This window comes from Echinops telfairi, unplaced genomic scaffold, assembly GCF_000313985.2.
Source record: "Echinops telfairi isolate 266 unplaced genomic scaffold, ASM31398v2 ScPeMD7_2291;HRSCAF=2852, whole genome shotgun sequence".
Lineage (NCBI taxonomy): Eukaryota > Metazoa > Chordata > Mammalia > Afrosoricida > Tenrecidae > Echinops > Echinops telfairi.
Genome location: NW_022106189.1, coordinates 9449134 through 9463771, shown reverse-complemented (window position 1 = coordinate 9463771; position 14638 = coordinate 9449134). Strand labels below are relative to the sequence as shown.

The window sequence follows — 14638 nt, the reverse complement described above, 5'->3', positions numbered from 1 at the left end:
CGGATGAGCCCTACAGGACCAGTGGTGTGAGTGGCATAGTGTTTAAGGGTGTTGAGATGGAATTCCTCAAGGACAGCAGTTTGAAACGAGGGAGAGAAATGGGACTTTCGACTTGTGTAAACAGTTACCATCTTGGTAACTCACAGCTGCAGTTCTACCCTGTCCTATAGGGTTGCTATGAATCAGTATTAACTCCTTGGCAGTGAAGTTTGTTTTCTTTTTTTTAATCCCGCATGGCATAGTGGCTTTGGGTTGGGCTGCTAATCCCAAGGTCAGCAGTTTGAACTCACCAATCACTCAGAGGAGAAAGATGAAGCTTTCCATTCCTGTAAAGAGTTAGTCTTGGAAATTCACAGGGGAAACTCTACTCTGTCTAATATGGTCTTTGTGAATAGGATTTGAGGGCTGTAAGATTGTTTTTTTCCCTTTTCCTTAGGTTATAGCCTGAGATACGAGGACATGGGAAAATGAAATTGGTTAGTCAGTGGAGCCTTTAAAAATGCCTTCTGTGAGGAACATGGCTGTGCTGGGGGGTTGGTGGGGTTGGGCATGGGAGGCCCATTCCAGTCATGGTTTTCCCCTAACTACTTGGGTAACCTTGAACAAACCACTGAACCACCTCTCCTCCTCTGGCCCTCAGCTTTAAAATTAAGATGGCGAATGAGATACTTTTGTTACAGCTCTTTCAGTTTGAAAAGTTCTTTAATCTTCAAAGGACTACATGCCCACTGTAGATGTCATGTTGGAAGGGATCTCTCTGTCCCCCTCCCCCCAAACCCATTCCCTTGCTGTTGAACTGGTTGTGATTCTTGGCAATCTCATGTTAAGGAGTACAATTGCCCTATTGTTTTTCTTGAACGTAATCTCAACCTTTAGACAAGCACAACTGGTTTCACCATCCAGGGACTTTCAAAGGGAAAGTTGACCCAAGAGTTGCAGGAGAATTGCTGCTACTAATCTTTTGAAATCCTGAGTGAAAATGAATCTGCTGTAGGAAATGATAAGAGCTGGTTGTGATGGACTGCTTAGCTGAAGTTAAGTACTGCTTGAAGCCAATTCACTGTATTGTCTTTGTCTTTTATTGTGGTATACACAGTCTAAAATTTACCATTTCTACCATTTTCAAGGGTTCCATCCTGTGGCATCAACCACACTCACAGCGTGGTGCAACCATCACTATTATTAATTCCTAAAACTTTTTCATCACCTCCACAAAGGAAAACTCTGAATCGATTTTTTCTGTTTTTTTTTTTTTAATGACAGGTCTATTGAGGTATAAGGCACACGTAACATTCACCCACTTCAGAAGCGTTTTAGCACACATAAAGATTTGTGCAACTCTTACCACAGTGCTATGCAGCATTGCTATCATCTTGGTTTTCACAAATATGTGCACTGAAACTCAGAGAAGTTTAGTAACTTGCTCAAGCTCACATGGTTGTAGGTGGAGGAATTCAGCAGAACTGGAGGCCAGACAAATCGATTCAAGAGCCCATGCTTTAAACCACTTCTCTCTGCTGCCCCCAGGAAGCCTCTTAGGTTATTTTCTGCATCTTTTCAAAACCTATGGGTAGCAGGCATCTTCATCAAGTCCCATGCAATGTGTGCAGTTATTCTCACGATCCGGATTACCTTTATCTTGCAGGTTCTCGGCTACCCCATGAGTTTCTTTGATACAACTCCAATGGGCCGACTCTTGAACTGCTTTGCTGGGGACTTGGATGAGCTGGACCAGATCTTGCCCATGCTTACTGAGGAGTTCCTGCTCTTGGCTCTGTTGGTGATTTCCATCCTGTTGATTATCAGCTTGCTGTCTCCATATGTCCTGGTGATGGCTGCATTGTTGAGCATCATCGGCCTTGTGTTTTACACGTGAGTGGGCGCCTTTTGCTTGTGAGTGTGATGTGTGACTTGGGGTGAGGGGATTGTCCGAGAGTGTAATTATCCAGGTCGTTCACTCTTATTCTTGATGCAGGAGGTTCAAAAGGGCCATCAGCATGTTCAAGAGATTGGAGAATTACAGCCGATCCCCTTTATTGTCGCACGTCCTCACCTCTCTGTATGGCCTGAGCTCCATCCATGTCTATGGAAAAATGGAAGAGTTTGTCAGCAAGTAAGTCCCACCGTTGTTCACCTGAAGATGATAGGTGCTATAGCAGTGGCATGGAGTGGAAGGTAGAAAAAATTATATTCATAATTGCTAAATCCAAATAGAGGCTCCACAGACATGCATTCAACCAACCTTCTAATGTTTTATAGTTTTCAATTTTTTTTGTAGTAAAAGACTAGGAAAAAATAAAGGATGCATCTGTTAAAAACTCATTGACACTTTAGTAAATTCTGAATCACAGTGACCCTTTAAAGGTAAAAGGTAAAAGAACTGCCCCTTTAAGTTTCTGAGGCTGTAAATCTTTTCAGGAGCAGAAGCCTCATCTTTCCTCTTGAAGAGAAGTTGGTGAGTTTGAACTGCCAACCTTGTGGTTAGCAGCCCAAGACTACACCACCAGAGCTAGATGCTCCTATTTGCTCATGCAAATTAAGAGTCTAGAGGGAAGACTGAAATCAAATAAGGATGGTCCCAGAGGCTTAGACGTGTCTCTAGAAACTCTGTTTGCTGTTGTTTTACTGTTATGGCTTACATGGTGTTAATTTTAGCCAGCACCTTGGAGACTCCACCGCAGCTCCAGGGTCCTCTCCTGGTAGCAAAGTTGCTGCAATGACTTCATACCTCCTATGATCCAATTGAAGAACTCTCTTCCAGTCATGTACTCATAAACCCTAGCAGTTATTGAAGCATTAAAGGCAGGGGACGAGTATGGGAACACTGGGTTAGACTGACTTATGTGGTCTTCAGATTGTGCTTCTCCCCTCAGGTTTAAAAGGCTGACTGATGCACAGAGTAACTACCTGCTAATGTGCCTGTCTGCCACTCGATGGGTGGCATTGAGACTTGAGATCATGACCAACCTGGTGACCTTGATGCTAGCCTTGTTCGTGACTTTCGGCGTTTCTTCCACCACCTATTCCTATAAAGCCATGGCTCTCAGCTTTGTCTTGCAGGTGAGAGAAGGACCCTTTGACAAGCAGGGATTTTCCAGGCTGAGCTTGTCTCAGGCCCGTGGCCTCTGGAAAGACTCAGAGGTCCATCTGCCTTTGATTACAACTTGGGTTTTAGCAGTCTTATGAACTTTGTGCTTGATCTTCTGAATGCTGCTTCTTTGCTTGATTTCCTGGTGTTAGTTCTGAGTTGAGAAGTCTGAATTTAGAGATACTTCATGAAATTGTAGAACATTGGGATAGAAGGGAATCTTATAGGTAACAGAGCCCAATCCTTGTGAAGATGGGGAAACAGAGACTAAAAGAGTGAAGGAGCTGTCCAAAATGGACAGAGTGTTATAAGCAGAGCCAGGGCGAGAACCCTGACTTCTTGGTTTCCTGGATAATATCTCTTTACTTTACTGTTCATAACCAATCAAATTCTCAAATGTTTGTGAATCACTAGGTAGGGGGCTTGGGTGTTGTTTAAAAAAGCAAGTTTCCCTAGAGTGGGGCTTTTCTAACTTTAATATGCATAAAAATTAAAAAGAGTTTTTTACCCCATCCTTGGAGATGTTATTAATCCTGGGTCTGGGTGGAACCCACAGAAGTACCGCATTGGAGGAGCACTGCTATAGAGATTGTGGGTCAAGTCCTGGAGCTGAGAAGGTTGGGATTTACTTATTTATTTATTTAAGGATCGTTTCATTGGGGGCTCTTATAGCAATTCATACATCAATTGTATCAAGCATATTTGTACATATGTTGCCACCATTCTTTTCTCGACATTAACTTTCTACTGAGCCCTTGCTATCAGCTCCTCTTCCCGCCTTCCCCACCCCATCCTCGTGACCCCTAGATAAATTATAAATTATTATTATTTTCATATCTTACACTAATCATTGTCTCCCTCCCCCTGTGGTTTCTGTTGTCCATTCCCCTGGACAAGGGGGGGGGGTGTTGTGGTTATGTGTCGATCATCGCGATTGGTTCCCCCTGCCTCTCCTTTTCTCCCCACCTTCCTCCTACCCTTCTGTTATTGCTACTCCCACTCCTGTTCCTGGATTCTGTGTTTTGTGGACTCTCATCTCTTAGCTGTACCTATGCGCATACTTTAGTCTAGACATGTTCAGTCTAGCCCGCAGTGAAAGGTAGTACAGTACTGGGGTCTTGATAGTGGGGGATGAGGAAGCCTCAAGGAACCAGAGGAATATTGTGTTCCTGTGGGGTATTCTGGTGTAGTAGGTCTGTGTACCTCGCTTGGAGAAACATGGCCAAAATCCTTGATACTGGGCTACACAGGCATTTGAGGAATGAAGACAGAATGGCTATTTAAGGCTCATCATCTACAAAAATCCACACAAATACTGTCCATCAAGGGCCAATTCAGGGAATCCTGGGTGAACAGGTCCAGTGCAAACCATCCATTGCGGTTATACAATTGGCCTTGTCTCTAACTGGCTTGAGTTCCTATGTATTTATCACTGCGTTTTTCATCATTTCCCAATGATGATACATTATTTTTATACGCATAGGGCCCTGTCTTGCTCCTTATTGAGCCTCTTGTAATAGGTACTCATTTATATATCTGCCTGGGTTCAGAATCTTCCACAGCCAGGTAGAGATGTGACTGTGCAGTGCTTAGTCATAGACACCTAATGAGTACAACACCAATTGAATTTATTGAGAGAATACACTGAGATTGTGGTATGTTGCTCTATTTTCTTTCCTTTAATTTTCACAACACTCCAAGCATGACCTTAAATATACTGTGCCTGAATAGACTGAAGACCAAAGAGTTGTGGTATGAAATAATCTTCAAGCCTTTAAAACCCCAGATGCTATATCTTTTGATAACCGGCCACCATCAGCTTTCTTCACCACATTTGCTTATGCACTCTTTTGTCTTCAGGAAGGTGGGCACCCACTGATATGATTCTTTTGTTCTTTGATGTCTGATACCTGGTCCCTTCTACACCTCGTGGCCACACAGGCTGGTGTGTTTCTTCCATGTGGGCTTTGATGCTTCTGAGCTAGATGGCTGCTTGTTTATCCACAAGCCTTTAAGGCCCCAGATGCTATATCTTTTGATAGCCGGGCACCATCAGCTTTCTTCACCACATTTGCTTATGCACATATTTGTCTTCAGCGATTGTGTCAGGAAGGTGTGCATCATGGAATGCAAATTTAATAGAACATGTTCTTGCATTGAGGAAGTACTTGAGTGGAGTTCCAATGCCCATCTGCTGTCTTAATATTAAACCTATAAATATATGCACGTAGATCTATTTCCCCATCCTCATATATAAATATATTTACATATATACATGCCTGTATTTAGACCTCTATAAATCCCCTTTGTCTCCTAGTTCTTTCCTCTATTTCCTTTTACTTTCCTCTTGTCCCACCATCATGCTCAGCCTTCATTTGGGTTTCAGTAATTTCTCTCGGTTACATTACCCTTGCCGAATCCCTACCAGGCTTCTCACACCCTCCTTGCCACTAATTTTGAATCACTTGTTGCTCCACTGTCCCTGGGTTTGTCAACACCACCTCCTTACTCCCGCCTCCCCCTTTCCCATGTCCCCTGGAACCATCGGTTCCATTGTTTTCTCCTCCAGACTGTTTATCCAGCCTATTTTATCTAGATAAATCTGTAGAGATAATAATATGCACCAGAAAACAAGGCATAGCAAGACAAGGCAATGAATGAGAACACAGCGATGACAACAAAAAAGAAAACCAATGACCCATAAAATAATAAATTAATTAAAATAAAAAAGAAAATAAACAACAAAGCCCACATGGAAGAAGCACACCAGCCTGTGTGACCACGGGGTGTCGAAAGGATCAGGTATTAGGCATCAAAGAACAAAAAATTATATCATTGTAAATGAGGGTGAGGCAGAGTGGAGAGCCAAAGCCCATCTGTAGGCAACTGGACACCCCCTTACTGAAAGGTTGCAGGGAGGAGATGAGGCAGTCAGGGTGTGATGTAGCAACAATTAAACAGAGAACTTTCCTCTAGTTCCTCAATGCTTCCTCCTCCCCAACTATCATGATCCCAATTCTACCTTACAATTATGGCTAGACCAGAGGATGTACACTGCTACAGACAGGAACAAAATACAGGGAACCCAGGGTGGATGACCCCTTCAGGACCAGTGGTGTGAGTGGTGATACTAGGAGGGTAGAGGGGGGGTGAGTTAGAAAGGGGGAACCGATTACAAGCATCTACATGTGACCTCCTCCCTTGGGGATGGACAACAGAAAAATGGGTGAAAGGAGATGTCAGACAGGGAAAGATATGATGACATAATAATTTATAAATTATCAAGGGTTCATGTGGGAGGGAGGAGCGGAGAAGGAGGGGGAAAATGAGGAGCTGATGCCAGGGGCTTAGGTGGAGAGCAAATGTTTTGAGAATGACAAGGGCAATGAATGTACAAATGTGCTTTACACAACTGATGTATGTATGGATTGTGATAAGAGTTGTATGAGTCCCTAATAAAAGGATTAAAAAAGTTTAATCTTTGAGTTGCAATATTGAAACATTCTACAGACAAAATATTGAATGAAGTAGAAAGATGGAAGGACGAAAGAAAGAGAGCCAGTGTACCAAAAAGATTTGGCTGATATTCAACCATTTCAAGATTTCAGGAAGTAGTATGTGATCAGGAATTGATGCTATTTAAGGAAGAAGTCCAATCTGCTCTAATGACAAAAAATAAGACAGAAGGAATTGACAGAATACAGCCTGAGCTAATTCAACAAACCGACAGAACACTGGAAATACTCACTTGTCTGTGCCAGAAAATTTGGGAGGCATCTACCTGGCTAACTGGCCGGAAGAGAGCATATTTGTGCCCATTCCAAAGAAAAATGATCCAACCAAGTATGGAAATTATTGAACAATGTCATCAATACCACAGACAAGTAAAATTTTGCTGGAAATAGTTAACAATGGCTGCAACACTGTCAACAGGGGACTATCAGACATTCAAGCCAGATCCTGAAGAAGACGTGCAAGCGGGAGATCATTGCTGATGACAGCTGCCTGCTGGCTGAAGGTAGAGCATACCCGAGGATATTTTCCCACGTTTCATTCACTATGCAGGATTTCAACTCTGTTGATCATAAAGGGTTATGGAGAGAATTGTGAAGAATAGGAATTCCAAAACACTTAATTGTGCGCATACAGAAACTGCCTATAGACAAAAATTCAGTCATTCCATCGGAACAAGGAGATACTGTTTTTCCTAATTTAAATTTAAAGAAGAACTCAACATCACGATTTGAGGAAGATCAGCCCTGCAGGACCAGTGGTGTGAGTGGCAAAACAGGGAGGGTAGAGGGAGAGTGGGTAGGAAAGAGGGAACCGATTACAAGGAACTATATGTGACCTCCTCCCTGGGGGATGGACAATAGAAAAGTGGGTGAAGGGAAACATCGGACAGGGCAAGATATGACAAAATAACAATTTATAAATTGTCAAGGGCTCATGCGGGAGTGGGGAGCGGGGAGGGAGGGGAAAAATGAGGACCTAATGCCAGCAGTTTAAGTGGAGAGAAAATGTTTTGAGAATGATGAGGGCAATGAATGTACAAATGCGCTTTACACAATTGATGTGTGTGTGGATTGTGATAAGAGTTGTATGAGCCCCTAATAAAATGATTAAAAAAAAAAAAGAACTTAAGAAAAAAAAAATCAGCAATATAAAGATGGCACAACCTTCCTTGCTGAATATAGAAAAAACTTGAAGCACTTAGTGATGAAGATCAAATACATAAATATAACACAAAGAATAAATAACATAAAGAAGATATAGCAAACAAACCTCACAACTAGACCAATAAGCAGTATCATGATAAACAGAGAAAAGAAGTTGTCAAAGCATTTATTTTATTTGGATCCACAATTAACACCCAGGAACGCAACAGTCAGGAAATCCAATGATGTATTGCAATGGGCAAGTTTGCTATAAAAGATCCTATAAAGTATTAAAAGGCAGAGATGTAACTTTGGTGTCACTAAAGGATATCTTACCCCAGTCTGGCACTTTAAACAACTTCATATGCATGTGCAAGCTGGACAACAAATCAATAAGTAAGGAAGACTAGAAGCGTTGATGGGTTTGGATTATGATGCAGAGCAGGAAGAGACTGCCAGAAGAATGAACAAATCGGTCTTGGAAAAAGTACATCCAGAAAATTCCATAGAGTGAGGATGGCAAGACTTTATCTCCTGTACCTTAGGCAAGTTACCAGGAGTGGGCAATTTCTAGGAAAGGACACCATGGATGGTAAAGCAGAAGACCAGTGAGAAGAAAAAGACCCTCAATGATGTGACTTTGCACAGTGGCGGCAACAATGGGCGCCAGTAGAGTAATGACTGTGAGGATGACACAGTGAGGATGACACAGGACTGGCCAGGAGGTTGTTCTAGGGGGTTTTATGAGTCAGAATGGATTGGAGAGCACCCAACAGTAACAAAATGTTAACCATTATTGTGGACTTGGTTTGAGGAGTAGGGGAAGGGTAATGGGTAGTCGCCAGGGGCTTTGAGAGCTTGCACACCTCAGTAGTTTCTTGACTTCCTGCCACTTCTCATTGGTTCCAGCTGGCATCCACCTTCCAGTGCACTGCCCGGATTGGCTCTGAGACAGACGCACACTTCATGGCTGTGGAGAGGATACTGCAGTACATGAAGGTGGGGTTCAGCTCTCACTCTAGGGAAAATGCTCTGAAAGCACCACATACAGCCAGGGGAAACATCTGGGGCCACTGCAGCCTTCTAGACCCTTCCTCCTCATCTATCCCAGAATACCTCTGAACTTTTCAGGATAATACCATTGGCTTTTTTTTTTGACTAACACAACGTCTCAAAGCATTGCTGTGAGTTATCTGCCCATTTTAGAAATGAGAGATTATATACCTTGCCAAAGAGTAAGAATAATATTGTTATTATTGTTGTAATCATAATTGCTACAACAATTGCGATAAACCAGAAGTTCCCATCAGTTGCTGGGGAGGCAGTCTGACTCAGGACGACCCACGGCTGTAGGGCAGACAGCCTCACTTTTGCTCCATGGAGTTTTTGAGGCTGTGTTTTCAGAAGCAGATTGGCAAATCTTTCTTTCAGTCAGCTCTGGTGGGTTTAAACTGTCATCTTTTTGCCTTGTAGTGGAGCAAATTCCATGAGTCCCACCCCTAAGGAGCCCTGGTGCCATAGTGGTGACGCACTGGGCTGCAATCCCCATGGTCGGCAGTTTGAAATCCACAGCAGCTCCTTGGGAGAACCACTGGGCTTTCCACTTCCATAAACAGTTACAGTCTCGGAAACCTGCAGGAGGTAGCTAAGAGCCATTATGAACTCCATGACAGGGAGAAGGGCTATTATTATTGTTGTTATTGCTTCTATTTATGTCATAGAAGTTAAGATCATAGATTTTGGAGTCAGGTTGCCTGTATTAAAGTACATGTTTTTCTACTTGGATTAGCTGTGTAGCCTTGGGCAAGATATTCAACCTCTTTGTTTCCCATTCCTTAATGGGAAAAATAACAGTATCTATGACATTGGGGTGTTCCCAAGCTCTTTACAGTGTAAAGAGCTTAGAGTAGTATCTGGTCCATAGCAACCCTTTAATACTGTTCGCTATTAGGATTGAGCCCTTTATATAAATTATCTCACAGAATCACAAAATAATTTTTTGAGGTCAATTGAATTAGTATTCCAATTATTCAAATGAGGAAACTGAGATTTGACTAAGCTGAACATTTGCTAAAAAAATCACATAGCCCGGGCTGGCAGAGCCCTGTGCTCCTAAAGCCTTCTGTCCCTCTTAGTGAAAGGAGCTAGGACTGGCAGCCAGGTTTCTCTGCTTCTTTTCCGGGATTCTTTCCTCTCAGGGTACCACCCCACGACTGATGCACAAATTATTAGGCTTGGAGGTAGGCTGGCCTGAGCTTGAGCCCCCGCTCATCCAACCATAAACTGTGTGATCTTAATTAAGCAAGTGGTTTAACTTGTTTTAGCTTCTAGTGCTGTTCCCAAAAGTGAGCAATGCTAGCCCCTAGGAAGCACTAGAATGATCTAATGGAGCAGTAAAAGCAAATAGCCACACTATCCTGGATTAAAGGCTATAGTAGAAAGTTTTTAATTGGCAGGGGGTGGCAGAGGTGGGGTGGCACAGAGTAGGGTTTTTTTCCTGAAAAGAGGCCGGTAGGCCAAATAAATGTGGCAACATATAGTCTCTTTGCTTTCCTGTAAAATGAATCTAAAAATGCCTACTTCACAGGATGAGGCTAGAGAGAAAGAGGTCTGAGCGAGGACTCTGAGCTAAAAAACACACCCTCTGAGGTGGGTTATCTCCACTGTCCTCAGTTATTCTGTATTATATTTCTGTAGAGCCAGATACACAATCAATTAGAAAAAGTGCTCTAAGCTATAATGAAGGAGCTAGCTATTTGAGCTATTCATTCTTCTGGGACAACATTATGAGCATTTCAGGTGAGTAAAGGGTCTTATGAAGTACAGGAACCTATTGTGGGTTTCTCTGGTCACACATGCTGTGTGACCATGATGCTCAGCAGGCTGGGAGAGTCACATACCTAGCACCTGATGTCAGTGGGTTGGTGGGTCTGGCCCAAGGTTGATGATGACTGCTGATTTCTTTTTCTTTCTTTACAAATGAGATGAGTGAACCTGAGGCTCCTTTGGTCACGGAAGGTGTGAGCTGTCCCCCTGGGTGGCCCCAGCATGGGGAAATAATCTTCCAGGATTATCAGATGAAATACCGAGTCAATACTCCAATTGTCCTTAAAGGCATCAACCTGACATTTCGCAGCCAAGAAGTTGTGGGCATCATGGGAAGGACGGGCTCTGGTGAGCTGAGCAGGGATGGGGTAGGGCTTTCTTGTCCTAGCCTTTGGTCTTTGAGAGTCAGTTTAATTTGAAGGCATGTGTTCTTGGCAAGTGTTTATTGCACTCTGTGCTGGGTCTGCTAGCTAGGGCCATGACCAAAATTCCCAGGTTCTACAGCTGTGGCATTCCAGTGGGAGAGAAAGAGATGTTGCCAATGAATAAAGAAATAACTAAAATCATTACAGGTTGTTGTGATAACAGGAAAGAAACAAGCAGAGTGGTATTATACTAAGCTGGTGGGCTACCTGAGCTATGGTGACCTGGATTGGGAGGTGACATTTGAGTTAAGACTTGAAGAGGGACCAGAATCCAGGGGAAGAGAGCTTTAGATCAAGGGCAACCCATTAATCTGGAGGCTATGGGAGAGTAAGGGGCAGGGGGGAGAGCATAAGATATAGGTCTTCTTTTCTTTCTACCCTTTCTTCACTTCCCTTCTTAAACTAAACTCATTATCATTGAGTGGATGCCAACTCATAGCAGTCCTATACAACAGGGTAGTGTTGACCCTGTGAGTTTCCAAGTCTATAACTCTTTATGGGAGTAGGCAGCCTCATCTTTCTAACTTGGAGTGGCTGGTGGTTTTGAAATACTTCTCTTCTTAAACCTCCCTTAATCAGCCTCTTCCTTCTTTCCTTCTCTCCCTCTTTTCTCCTCCTCAACTTCTCTATCCTCCATCCTCTTCTATCACTTTCAAGAATTCTGCCAAAGCATCTTCACTTTCCCTGCTTGCACTGTTGAAAGACACTGCTTGGATTTGGTTCTTGCCTCCTATGAGCTGAAGCTTTGAGAGGGCTGCCTGGATGACTCAAGCTTTCATGGGTCTACGCTTCCTCAGGACTTTGTAGAACTTATTCTATCACAAGGCGAAGGACTTCCAGATATAATAGTATGTGTTCTTCCCTTGCTCTTTCTCACCTGCCAGTTGACCCAAGAGGGCTGGGATCTCACCTAGTAAAGCTCTCAGTCCAATTGGCTGTATTCATTCAAGAGACGCTTGTCTTTATTCCACATCTAGTATGTGCCTGCCCAGAGGAGTAAAGGTTAGCAAGACACACAGCTTCTATCCTCATAGGGAATGAAAGCTAACTGGTTTTGGGGTCTGGCCCGTGACATAGATGAGTGAAAGGGACCTGAGGTGTGATGACCAGGGTGAGTGGGAGGGCACTATGACAAACAGAAGAACATACCATCTAAAAGTACTCAACTCTGCTGCTTGCCTGGGGGAATGGAAACCACTGTTTGTTAGTTCTACTGAGTTTGTAAAAGAAGTATGACATTTGAATTTTCGTCTTTGGGATCTTTGGAAATTGTAATGCTGGCAAGGGATTTAAAAAATAATGGCAACATTGTGTATATGAAATCAAACGAAATGTATACAGCATTTAATGCAGGGGCTCCATTTGCCACCATTAAGGCAAGCTATAAGAAAACGGCTCATGATTTTGGCCACCACTTTAAGCAGAGATTCCAGTCGTCTTCTGCCCTGTCAGTGTTTATGATGCTAAAGTGCGGGCTATGGAGGGGAGTGGGTCCCGTGTAAATATCACGTTTGACTTGGGCTGCCCTTAGTGTCGACTCAGGAAATGGAGCCTCATTTACTTCTGGTCCAACAGGGAAGTCCTCCTTGGGAATGGCTCTCTTTCGCCTTGTGGAGCCCACAGCAGGGCGGATTCTCATCGATGGTGTGGACATCTGCAGCATTGGCTTGGAGGCCCTCCGATCTAAACTCTCAATTATCCCTCAAGATCCCGTCCTGCTCTCTGGAACCATCAGGCAAGTGCGAGTTCAGATGCCTTGGTGGTGTAGTAGTATACTTTTCTTAGTAGTATAAGATTAGTAAAATAAAACCTCCCATGTGGGAGAGCTGGATTTGATTCTTGGCTGATGCACCTCATGCATGGCTATCACCTATGTATCCACGAAGGCTTGCATGTTGCTGTGATGCTGAACAGGTTCCAGTGGTGCTTCCAGAGTAACATGGACTAGAAAAAAGGCCTGGCAATCTACTTCCGAAAGGTATCCAGACCACAGTGGTCTGATCCACAATCCACCATGTGAATGGGCTTGCCTTGAATCAGGGCAGCTAACAACAGCAGGTCAGATGCCAGTCGGATGCACAGGCCTGACTCCAGAGAGAGGTTTCAAGTCCAGGATTCCAGTGCTGGAATTAGCTTGTGCCCTTGCACCAATATCCCACTTTCTGGTTCTCAGGTCTCTTCTGGCAAATGGAGTTCTTTGTGTTTACCTCGCCCACTGCACTTAAGTGTCCTTGAGGATTGAATAAGGTCTTGATATACATAAGAACACCTGTCAACTCTTATGTTCTAAACAAAAGCAAGGCATAACTTATTAAATACCTCAAACGATTGGTCATATTTCAGTTCACCATTAAACATATGCACTAGAACTGCCATATATATTTGTGTCAGCGAGGGGTTTATTCTCTTCTCTCTATTCAAGGTGAAGCGTTTTAGTCTGGGGATTAAGAAGTGCTGTTTCATAAGGGACACAGTATGGAAAGTGGAAGTGGGAAATAAACAGGTGGGTCAGTCAGGGAAGCAAGCAAGACTAGGGAGTTCAGCCTCTTCATACACTTTTCATTCCTTCAGAAGACAAAGGTCTATCCTGATTAGTGGTTCTACATTGCAATCTATTGTATGTAGGAAGATAAAGGGATGGACACTGGAGAAGATGGGAGAATCTATGATTTTTTCTTTTTTCCTTAACCAAGACCACTATGTATTTCTGCATGTTTTTTTAATCATTCCAATGGGAAACTCTGTTCCCATTAAGCAATAACTAACTCTTCACCCCTCTGATCCTACATCCTGGTAAACAGTGACTTTTTATCTCTTTATATTTGCCTGTTCTGGATATTATATATATGTGGGATCATACAATATTTATATTTTCCAGTGCTTGATTCAATTCACTTAAATTAATGACTTTTAAGGTTCATCCATGCTGTAGCAAGTCTCAGAGCTTTATTGAGATTTATGACTGAATTTATAAATGTATACAATTTTTAATCTATTCATATGTTGATGGACATTTGAGTTCTTTCTCCCTTTAGACTATTGTGAATAATAATGCAATGAACATTGGTGCACAAGTGTCTGTTGAGTTTTTAATTTTCTTGAGCATATGCCTAGGGGTGAAACCTCTGTGTGAGACAGTAATTCTATGTTTAACTTAATAAAATGTGAATTGGATGAAGATTTACATTTCAGATCACAATTTTTAAAAAGCTTAAACAACTTATCAAGCCTCTCAACAGCTTGCCCTGTCTCCTCCTCCCCTTTTTTTGCTTGTTCTTTTCCCTTTTATAGGAGATGAATGTTTAACTTTTCAATGGCCCATCAAACTATTTGCAATAGTGGCTATACCCATCTCACTAGCAATTAGGGAGAGCTCCAATTACTCCACATCCTTGCTAACATGTGAATGCACACACACACACACACATATACATACATACATATATATATGTAATAGTAATCTTAGTGGGTGTGAAGTGGTATCTCATTGTGATTTCAATGTTCATTTTCTTAATTTAATCATTTTATTGGGGGCTTATACAACTCTTATCATAATCCATCCATACATCCATTGTGTCAAGCACATTTGTACATTTGTTGCCATCATCATTCTCAAAACATTTGCTTTCTACTTGAGCCTT

The 14638-nt window shown here is 42.6% G+C and overlaps 1 protein-coding gene across 1 annotated transcript in view; it reads left to right on the top strand.

Annotated features, from left to right (window-relative positions):
* Positions 1-14638, top strand: part of ABCC11 (ATP binding cassette subfamily C member 11) — a 93696-nt gene that overhangs the window by 70678 nt on the left and 8380 nt on the right. The window contains exons 20-25 of the mRNA XM_004704900.1: positions 1646-1872; positions 1976-2113; positions 2874-3060; positions 8656-8745; positions 10731-10920; positions 12573-12732. Of these exons, the coding sequence (XP_004704957.1) occupies positions 1646-1872; positions 1976-2113; positions 2874-3060; positions 8656-8745; positions 10731-10920; positions 12573-12732 (992 nt within the window). The remainder of the gene's footprint in view (positions 1-1645; positions 1873-1975; positions 2114-2873; positions 3061-8655; positions 8746-10730; positions 10921-12572; positions 12733-14638) is intronic.